General features: G+C 39.0%; 1 protein-coding gene across 1 annotated transcript; it reads left to right on the top strand.

The window, feature by feature from the left end:
- The first annotated feature begins 4,776 nt into the window (after window positions 1-4,776).
- LOC126600947 (cytochrome P450 736A117-like) lies at window positions 4,777-6,880 on the top strand. The gene is made up of 2 exons (XM_050267648.1): window positions 4,777-5,776; window positions 6,033-6,880. Exons 1-2 carry the CDS (start codon window positions 4,868-4,870, stop codon window positions 6,642-6,644), a joined length of 1,521 nt encoding a protein of 506 aa, XP_050123605.1. The 5' UTR covers window positions 4,777-4,867; the 3' UTR covers window positions 6,645-6,880.
- Window positions 6,881-10,942: the final 4,062 nt, after the last annotated feature.

The following is a 10,942-nucleotide window of genomic DNA, read 5'->3' as shown; positions in this document are numbered from 1 at the left end:
TACGCACAAATAATTACGCCTCTCATAAATAACCACTTCATAGTATAAAGTCATCAATCGTCTATACTATAAAGAGGGGTTTCTAAAACATGTTCTAGCATCCTTTCGTCATCCATCAGATAGTCTACCAATTCATGATTTTTATAGAAACTACAATATATCAAACTATAGTTTAATATAGGCTAATAATTAATTCCTCACAAAAAACGAGACGATAAACAACATATTCCATAAACATGCTTAACATAAAATCAGTTCATAAACTCGTAAGGCATGCTATACATTTATGCAATTAAACTATAAAATTATGCAAATTTTATAAGGGGTCCACTCACAAATACTCCGTAGCAGCAGAATTGTGTGGAAAAGGACTAAGGAAATCCCCACTAGCAACTTCACCTAAGCAAAAAAATGTACAATTTATCAAACTACCCAACTATAGAATTTCAAGAAATGGAAATGGGTCTTGGGTTTGGATCCGGTTTAGGGTTTAGGTTTAGGTTAAATAGGGTTAGGACTTATTGGGTTTTGGGTTTGCATAGTTTAGGAACAAAAGGGGTGGTTTGGGCTTGAGCCCAAACCCACACAACACACACATACACACGCCAGCACACACACATGCATGACACAACACACACACACACACGACACAACACACACACACACCCGACACAACAAACACATACACACGTGCACCACACACACTCACATGCACTCACCATACACGCACACACCCACACGGACACACACACACACCATACACAAACACTCAGCCCACATACACTTGGCCCGCATGCCTAATATCCAAAAGGGAAAGCTGGGCTTAATCCACTTGAATAAAACCGGTCTGAGGCCCCTTTGGGCTTTTAAAACAATTAGCTGAAATTAAAAGGAAACAGGCTGGGTTTTAGGGTTTTGGGCTGGTCCAAATACGGGCTAAGGCCCGTGGGTGTTTTGAAATGGCTTGATGGCTTGCAGGGTGTCGGTGAAGAACACCGGAAAGTTTGATCGGGATTCGTCCCGATTCCAATTTGGACCTAAAACTAAGTAAAAATAGGAAGTTAAATCATAAAAATGATGCTGAGAGAGAAGAGAAGCAAGATTTTACCACAAATAGATTCAATTAGGGTCGAGATTGGCCGAGTTTGGTCCTGGAGCTCGCCAGATTTTCATGCCAGGTTCTGGAAGAACAAAATTATATGCATGCCAGGTTTAAAATAAAAACTCACACTCAAACTTTATCTCAGGTTAACCATAACCAACACCAAAAAAAGGAGACAATCTAAATATACCTGAGATAGCAAATTTCGAGAGAGCTCAAGCTCTCGGGTCCACTTGTCGCTGCACTCGCAGTGCACCGATGGTGCATGTAAGACTATCATCAGGTTCCCTGAGTTCATTGATCTCGAAAATGTTGGTTTGGAGTTTGATTTGTGAAGAAATTTGGGTGGAAGTGAGGGTTCTCTCTCTCGGTGTTATAAAGAGAGTGAGTTAGAGAGTTTTAGGAAATGGAAAGGGAGGCCACGAGGTGGGGGAAAAGGGAAGAAAAGAATGAGGAGTTAGGGTGCTGCCAAGTGGCAGCTATGGAGTGGAAGAGAAAATAAAAATAAAAATATTTGATTTCAATAAAACTTTGGGAATTTATAAAATTACCTATAAATTCGGGGGTGGGGTTTAACATCGTGTAAGAAACTGCCGGGTCTACATGGCTGGTAGAGCCTTGGCGATTCTAGTCCTTAAATTCAGATCCATTTTGTTGACGCCAGCCACGGTTTTATTTATTTATTTTGTGTCGTGTGCCCTACACACATTCGAGGGACCTAGAGAGAATGGTGCAACATAAATTGGTTTGTGGGACCCACCACAACGGTCGACTGAGCTCCCAACAGCTAGTTCAATGTCTTTATTACATGTGGTGCAATTGTATCGTCTAATTTGATTATAATCCAACAGTTTTTATATTTTCAACTGTAATAAATTTAAAAAATGTAAAAAATAGAAAGAAAAAAAAGGGAAAACGTTTACAAAGGAGAAGGAAAATCAGAAAAACAAAAAATTCCAACCCCTCTTTCCAAATATTTTTTATAAATACCAAATCATATTCTTCACTTCCCATACCAAAACTCTATAATCTTTCATATCCTTATTTTCTACGCTCTTATTTTGTTTGTGCTTACAAAAATGGCTTCTCCTGTCGAAGGTGGAGTCGAAACCAAAACTGCATGGTCATGTTTCTTGTGTTAGTGTTTGGTTGTCGTTTCCCATGATCCAATTACAGACAATGAGAATTCATGAAGATCATACTGGTCTTTTTTTATAACAATCATTACGAAGGCGCACTTAGCAGTAAGACGAAATTTCTGAATAAAGAGTTAGGCATATGGAGAGACGCCAGAAATTGATAAAATTATCAAAGCGGCACCTTGTTTTGGACAAGGTAACAATTTACGTGGCTCCATATTGACTGGCGGGGGGAGTTAAGGACTACAGTAGTCCTAGGCTTACCTGACTTAAAAAGTAAAATTAGTACTACATTTATTTCTATTGCTTTGCAACTGATAGGAGCATATTTATGCGACTTAGTTAGCTTGTTTCTTGGCATTTATGTTGTTAGTTCGTAGTTATTTTAGTATTTTAAGCTATTTTCGTGTGTTTGTAGGTCCAAAGGGTTAATGTGGCAAAGAAGTGCATTTTGGAGCATTTTTGGGCATGGAATGGATAGCATATGCTTGGAGCAAAAGGAATGGATGAAATTTGAAGTTTGTGCATCATCATCTCCCTATAAATAACCATTTTAGCACACTCATTTCACCCAACACATCCATCCACTACACCCATTACATCTACTCATTACCAAACATCCACCCACTACACCCATTACATCCACTCATTACCACAACCCACTACACCCATTACATCCACTCATTACCACAACCCACTACACCCATTACATCCACTCATTACCAAACATCCACCCACTACACCCATTACATCCACTCATTACCAAACACTACTCATTACCACAACACTCACCCACTACACCCATTACATTCACTCATTACAACTCCATACACTCCTCTCCCTAGCCTATAAATACATCCACCCTTCACCATAATTTGGGGGCCATCATCCAAAGACACCACATCATCTACACAACTCTCCACCCTTCACCATAACTCACCTATATCCATCCACCACCACAAGAGACCATCCATTCACCACTCACACCTTGGTGCCGCATGTTTGCAAGGAAAGAGGATTGCTTGGAGTTGTGCTAGTCATTCAATTTGGATTGCTGGAGCATTCTAGGTGTATTCTACTTTGGTTTTCAATGTTTAATTTCAATTGTTTCTGTTTAATTGCAAGTATGAGGAACTAAACCTCTTTTGGCTAGAGGAGAATTCGAAACCATGAATATATTTGCAATATGAATTGATTTCTTCCAATTGTGATTTGATAAGTTGTGATTGCAATTCAATTATCTATTTTATTCGTAACGGATTTGTGTATGTTTATTAAGGATGCATACTTAGTTTTCATGCATGAATTTGATGCTAGGATATAAATAAGTTTCACCTAATCGTTACAAGTTTATATTCATGAGTAGTGAAGGTTGCTTGTCACAATCGCGTTAATTGAATTCTTGGCAAACGTATCATGCATTCATAGTTACAATTGCCTCGTCAACGCTTATGATTTTCATGGAACGTAATGATCTTTAATTGTATCTCTATTATGCATTCATATAGGGGACTTTTAGAGAATGATTTGGGTTGTCGCATGCATTCATCCAATTCAATGAGTAAAGGAAAATCTGAGGGTTAATTTGTGCATCACGGTTAATCTGGGGTGTTGAGCATCATAGTTTATTGAAAAGCATTTGGAGATTGATTTGTATGCAAGTGTGTCATGTGTGGAGAAAGACCTTCTAGCTAGCCCATCATCCATCCAAAATAACCAATTTCGTGCAAATCTGTTTAGTTCTAGTTTCTGTTTTGTTTTACTTTATTTTCGTCCAAAACCCAATCCCCCTTTACTTTAGTGTGTCTAATTAGTTAGAATCTGTTTTAGTTTGTGTTTTTAAGTGTTTTGAGTCTATAGAGTCTAGTTAAGTGTTTTTAAGTTTCTTTTTGTAAGTCAGTTTAGTTTAGATTAGCAATCCCTCCTAATCTCCGGTCCAGAACGATCCCTACTTATACATATACTACAATTGCCAAAAGAGGGTTTAATTTGAGTGCTTAACTTTCATCGCATCAGCAACCCTAAAACAAATTCAACCACTATCTCTTTTTCACCAACAGATCTCATCCCAAACTTAAGTAAATATTATAAAGGGTCATTTATCACAAAAGATGGTGTTATCCACGTACCATTTTTTACCTTCCACAGACCCCTGTTAAGCTTTTGTAGTGCAATATTCTATTTTGCTGCTACAATTCAATCAAAGCTGCAGATTATGTGAATCTTACCAAGTTTTAGCTTATCATACCAAAGCTGCAGATTATGTGAATCTTACCAAGCTTTAGCTCATCATACCTAGTGTTCAATAACAATTTGAAAACTTTTGTCTTAAAGATGTCCTATACACCACCTTGTATACTGTTTTTGTTTTTTTTTTTTTTTTTGTTATGATTATTTCAAAGAAAATATAAGATGACATAGAAACCGATAACTAAGTGAGACAAAGGAAAAGAAGATAGAAGCAAGGTAATGAAATTGAAATTTGCGTTGGAATATACAAATGGAGCAATCTATGGCACATCTTCCAGAAAAAGAAAGCCACCTACCCCACAAAGTAGGATTATATAAACACACAAGCGCAGAGAATACATACACGAAAACCCATTTTCTTTTCACAGGTAGGACAATGATGCTGGTCAATGAAACCACCTCCTTTTTGCAACCTTTGGCCTTCACACTTCTGGCCATTTTCATCATTCTCCTATACAGATGGTACTCCTCCACCACAACCTCTAACAAAACCGCATCACCACCTTCTCCGCCGAAGCTCCCTATCATCGGAAACTTTCACCAAATAGACTTGTACCCTCATCGCTCATTACAAACATTATCTCAACGCCATGGCCCACTCATGCTTCTTCACTTCGGACATGTCCCAGTCCTTGTTGTATCTTCAGCTCAGGAAGCTCGGGAGATCATGAAAACCCATGACCTCACATTTTCTGATCGACCCAAGTCCACCAACTTTGAGAAGCTTCTCTACAACTTCAAGGACGTTGCATCTGCTCCTTATGGTGAGTATTGGAGGCAGGTCAAAAGCATATGTGTCATAAATCTTTTGAGCAACAAAAGGGTTCGCTCTTTTCGCTTTGTCAGAAAAGAGGAAACCAAAACCATGATCAGCAACATAATGAAGTCATCACCATCAGTTTTGAATTTAAGCGAAATGTTTGCGAGGCTTACTAATGATGTTGTATGTAGAGTCGCTCTGGGGAGGAAGTACAGCGGTGAGGGTGGGATGAAGTTTGAGAGACTTCTGGGGGAGTTCACTGAGTTATTGGGAACTACTAACATTGGGGACTATATCCCATGGCTTTCTTGGTTGAGCCGTGTCAACGGTTTGGAAGCCAGGTTCGACAAGGTGGCTAAGAAGTTTGATGACTTTTTAGATAAAGTGGTCCAAGAGCATATGGGTCAGAGTTCAGAGAGTGGAGAGGATGACCAACAGGATTTTGTCGATGTTTTGCTTACATTTCAGAAAGAAAACTTGGCAGGTTTTCCTATTGAGACAGTTACTATTAAGGCTCTCATCTTGGTAATCATCTCTCTCTCTATGTGTTTCTGTTAGAAATCTATTAAATAAACTGATTCGTACATATATTAGATATTAAACAGCTGAAAATCCAAAACTTCGGTGTTAAATCACATACTGTTACAAGTTGAATAGTAAATCAACTCGGATAAGTTGTCATGCTTCCCGCTGCTTATTTTCCTTTAAAACTAACACAATTCTTCCTCTATGTAATTATATGTATTTCAAATACCTTAATCAATAATATTAACTGTTGCAGGATATGTTTGCTGCTGGCACTGATACCACATATACAGTCCTGGAGTGGACAATGACTGAGCTTTTAAGGCATCCTAGGGTCATGAAAAAGTTGCAGAATGAGGTACGAGAAATAGTTCGAAATGGAGAACACATAACAGAAGATGATTTGATTGGAATGCGCTACTTGAAGGCGGTGATCAAGGAGACTCTTCGCCTACATCCACCAGTTCCATTACTAATTCCCAGGATTGCGGCCCAGGACGTGGAAATAGGTGGTTACAAAATTAAAGCCAAGACACACGTTATGATCAATGCATGGCAAATTGGAAGAGATCCCAAACTATATGTAAAACCAGAGGAGTTTGAGCCAGAAAGGTTCTTGAATAGTGAGATAGATTATAAAGGGAATGACTTTCAGTTAATTCCATTTGGTGCTGGTAGGAGGGTCTGTCCGGGAATTCAGTTTGCCATGGCTGTCAATGAGATTGCGTTGGCAAATATCGTGCACAAGTTCGACTGGACGTTGCCTGGTGGAGCAAGTGGGGAGGATTTAGACATGAGTGAATCTACTGGTATAACCATACACAGAAAAAATGCTCTCAGAGCTGTTGCTATTCCATTTTCATGTTGAAAGATTGAGGCTATATCCTGTTTTGAAACAATTGATCAAATCATTTGTCTAAGCCCGCAGCTGCCATAGATGTACCTTTGGAAAAGGACAGCTGCATTATCACATGGATCAATTTAAGGAAAATAATTTATACAGGGTTAGGATTTGATTTCATTTACCGCAAAAGTCAAAGAAACATAAGTTAAAAAAAAAACATAAATAAAGAAGAAGAAATCAATGCCATATCTTGTGCTCAATTAACTGTGTGTAAACTTGTAGATATTGGAAGTGAAGGAAGTTGAGGATTCACCATAAAAGCAATTGGCGATATGGAGAATACGTAGCCGAATTTCTTATAAACACATGCAATATACCTTAACATTCCGATGTCGGACAATACTCCACATCGTCATAGGAAGGCACCTCCTCATACGTTTTAGACGCCAACTACCAGAGAGTATCTTGTGTTATGTGTCGAATTAGAACCAATGGTACGTACTAGCTGAACTGCTGTGAAAGGTTCTGTTCACATTGGTGTAACCACATACACCAAATAGTTTTTTGTTCTTCAAACTACGTTATTAGCACTACTTCAATCTTCGAAGAGTAATGCTATACTTACCACATTTTTTCACATTTATACCACTTCTCTAATAGAGACAGGGCTCATCAACACATGCAGGTCTCACCTCTGTTAGAGAGGTACAAACAAGGTTCTAAAAGTCGTTAGGTGCTAGTTAGGCGGCGGGCTGGGACCTAGTGCCTAGGCAGTGTTAACCAATGCTGAGATTTAAGAGATCAGAGAGAATCTTGGAGAAGAAGAAGGAGAGAGAAACTAACTTTTTTGTTATATTTCTTAATGACCAAGTAATACAAGCTTAGGCTATTTATACATGCATGCATGAGTTAACTAACTAACTAACTGGACCTCTAATCTTCGTACACTTGGCTCAATCTTATACATCAATTACTACACTCTATCATCCCCTCGCAAGCTCCTGCCATCGTTTGAAGCATGAGCTTGTTACAATGAGTGTGAAAGAGAGGTGCACTTAACCCCTTTGTATGGATATTTGCAAACTGTTCCTTGGAACTTACAAACTGCACATCAAGCTGTTCTTTAGCTACGCGTTACCAAACAAAATGCACATCAATCTCATTATGTTTGGTCTTTTGATGTTGCATTGGATTGAATGACAATGCAATTGCTGATAGATTGTCACAAAATAGCACTGGAACACCAGATGAAGGTACATGCAATGACACGCCCCGACCCCGATGTCCTCGGAACATCGGGATGGTCATGTGCTGGCCGACACCTGAAGGGTGACGAAAGACATTTAATTTAAGCAAAAACTAAGAAATATGCTAAAACAGGCAATAGGAACTAATAACACAATACTAAAGTTCAACTCTAACTAATAAAATTATGGTCATACACATAAGTTCAGAGCATACGTCTAATACAAAGTACAAGCGGAAATTAAGATAGAGAAGTGCTATATTACAATAGGTGTCGAAGCAGAGAAGATGTAGCACTAAATCACTGGTAGGGAAATGCCTCGTAGCTCAGGTCATAATCCTCGTTCATAGGTCCTGAAGGGGGCGCAAAACAAACGTGAGTGGACCAAGTTGCTATATATATATATATATATATATATATATATATATAAAATAAAACAGTTATCAACATACTAACCCTCAGGTTTTATGAAAACACATATATAATGATAAACATAGGTTTTCCGAAACCTAGCATGCCGTGCAATGTCTCAAATCATAACTTTTATATATACTAATCACTAGTGAATGTCTGATAACCCCCAAGCCTCATGCTGGCTCCCCGTCTCTGAGCAGACAGTCAGAGGAAAATACACTTCAGGCCCCATGCCGGCTCCCCATCCTTATGCTAAATAGCCAGAGGAAATACACTCCAGGCCCTATGCCAACACCAAACTGTCACCCGGGACAGACCGGAATCTATCCCTACGTCCCGTAGCAGAAATGACCACTAGGTAAGTACAAAACCATTGAACATATATATATTGAAAAACAACTTCATAGTATAAAGTCATCCATCATCTATACTATAAAGAGGTGTTCTAAACATGTTCTAAATATCATATCATCATCCATCGGATATTCTATAAGAACACGGTTTATTGGAAAAATAGTAATAATTCAATCTAGCCTCAATAAGTATATTATCTCATAAAACATTTCATAAAACGTAATCATTAAATCATGCTTTTCATGTATGCATTTCTACTATTAAAACATGCTTTTGAAGGGGTCCACTCACCGTACACCGATGGTGCAAAGCTTACCAAAAAGGAATAACAGAATCATTACTAATAATTGCACCAATTCACATAAGGGAGTACCTTTAGTTAAACTCTATCCAAACGATTGAATTTGGGAAAACGGACTTCAAAAACGGGTCCAGGACGTCGAAATTAGCCTAGGAGAGGTCCTGGATGAAAACCCAAAAAGTCAACTCTAAAAGTCAACGTTGATCGTTGACCGGTCAAAGTCAAAGTCAAAGTCAACTCTGATCGTTGACCGAGTCAACATTCACAGTCAACGGGTCAAAGGGTCAGACTGGGCTTGGATTTGGGTTGGGCCAATTGGGCCCTAAGGGTTTTGGGTTTAAAGGATTAAAGGTTAATGGGTTTGGGAAAGGCGTTGAAAACCCAAGCTCTAATTGGCCCTAAGGCCTTAAATGAATGGGTTCAAAAAACACGGGCCTAAGGCCCTAATCAAAATGGCCGAAGGGCCTTAATTTCTAAAACAAATAAATAAACCTAAAAAGGTTTTGGGTTGGGTCAACGGGCCACAAGCCCTAAACAAAACGGTCCGAAGGCCTTTGGGTCTTTAAAAACAATTAAAACAAACATAAATAAAATGAAAATTGAAAAGGGATAGGGTTTGGGCTTAGTTCACAATGAGCCTAAGGCCCGTGAGCCTTAGAGACGGCCTGAAAGGCTTGGGTGCACTGAAGAAGAATGCCGGAGCTTCTACAGCTCTAGCCGACTACAAACATAGCCTTTAGGGTCCGATCTAGGTATCAAAACGAAGCACAAGACGAGAGGAGTGTGTTTATACATTGCTTTTGCCGTAGAATGGCCGGAGATGAACGGAAAGCTCCTCGACACTCAAGGGCTCGCCAGAGATGGGTGAGCTTTCTCTCGAGTTAATTTCATTCTAAAACTTTGACAATAACAAAATAAAACCCATTAAAACACATTCACACCTCAATCTAGAATGAAAAGAGGGAAATTCGAGGCTTACCTAACCGGAAAATTAAGAAAACCTCGCCGGAAAGTTTCTAGGTTTTTGCCGTTCCTCGCAGCGACGGGAGAGGGAGAGAGAAGGATAAGGTTGACGATGATGGTTATGTCTTCCTCGAGCAGGAAATGTAGATGGGTGCGTGTGGGTGTGTGTGTGTGTTTCGGTGAAAGAGGGAAAGAAGAGAGAGAAGGGAGAGAAAGCAGAAACAAACAGAAGAAGAAGAAGAAGAAGTCATGGGGGTAGGGGACAGAGAGAGAAATGTGAGGTTTGCTAGGGTGCTGCCACGTGGCAGTTTGAGGGAATTTAGGAATCTAGATAAAGGGTCCAGATTTAGTCAAGCTAAGGGACCAAAATGAAATTTTCATTAAAATTTTAGGGACTTACGAAATTATACAAATATCTGGGGGTTGGGTGTAACATGCAAAACTTGTAAGAGTTATTTGATCTAATCGATTTTAGCAGAAGTAGACGAGAAAGCTCGATATCCAGCTTCAGTTGATGATCGAGACACTATAAGTTGCTTCTTTGAAGATCATGAATATCGGGTTAGAGCCAAGAAACACCACCATACCAATTGTAAATTGTCGATCATTCGGATCATCGCCCCAATCAGCATCACTAAATGCTTTTAAAATTAGATCACCTCTGCGATATGAAATACCATAGTCCATAGTTCCCTTGAGATATCAAAGTATTCTTTTGACAATAGTTGTGGAGCCAAAAATAATCATAAGGTGACACGTAGATTTTTGGTAAAAAGGACAAAGTTACCCCTGAGACACACCGGTTGTCCTACGCGCGAGCAGCGGACAATCATTCTTTAATCAAGCCAAGAGTGTCCAAAAAAGGTAACCAATTCCAAATTATTTCATCCATCCTCATCTTAGGTAATTACTTCATAACCTACAAATTATTCCATATAAATGGAGATTAATTGGCTAATTAATGGATTAATTAATCACCAATTAAATCACCCATTTTCACACAAAAAACCTCTAAAGGCCGGCCACCTCCATTCCCTATATATA

This window comes from Malus sylvestris, chromosome 14, assembly GCF_916048215.2.
Source record: "Malus sylvestris chromosome 14, drMalSylv7.2, whole genome shotgun sequence".
Taxonomy (NCBI): Eukaryota; Viridiplantae; Streptophyta; class Magnoliopsida; order Rosales; family Rosaceae; genus Malus; species Malus sylvestris.
Note: the sequence above shows the minus strand (reverse complement) of the source record. Positions and strands in the feature narration are given on the sequence as shown.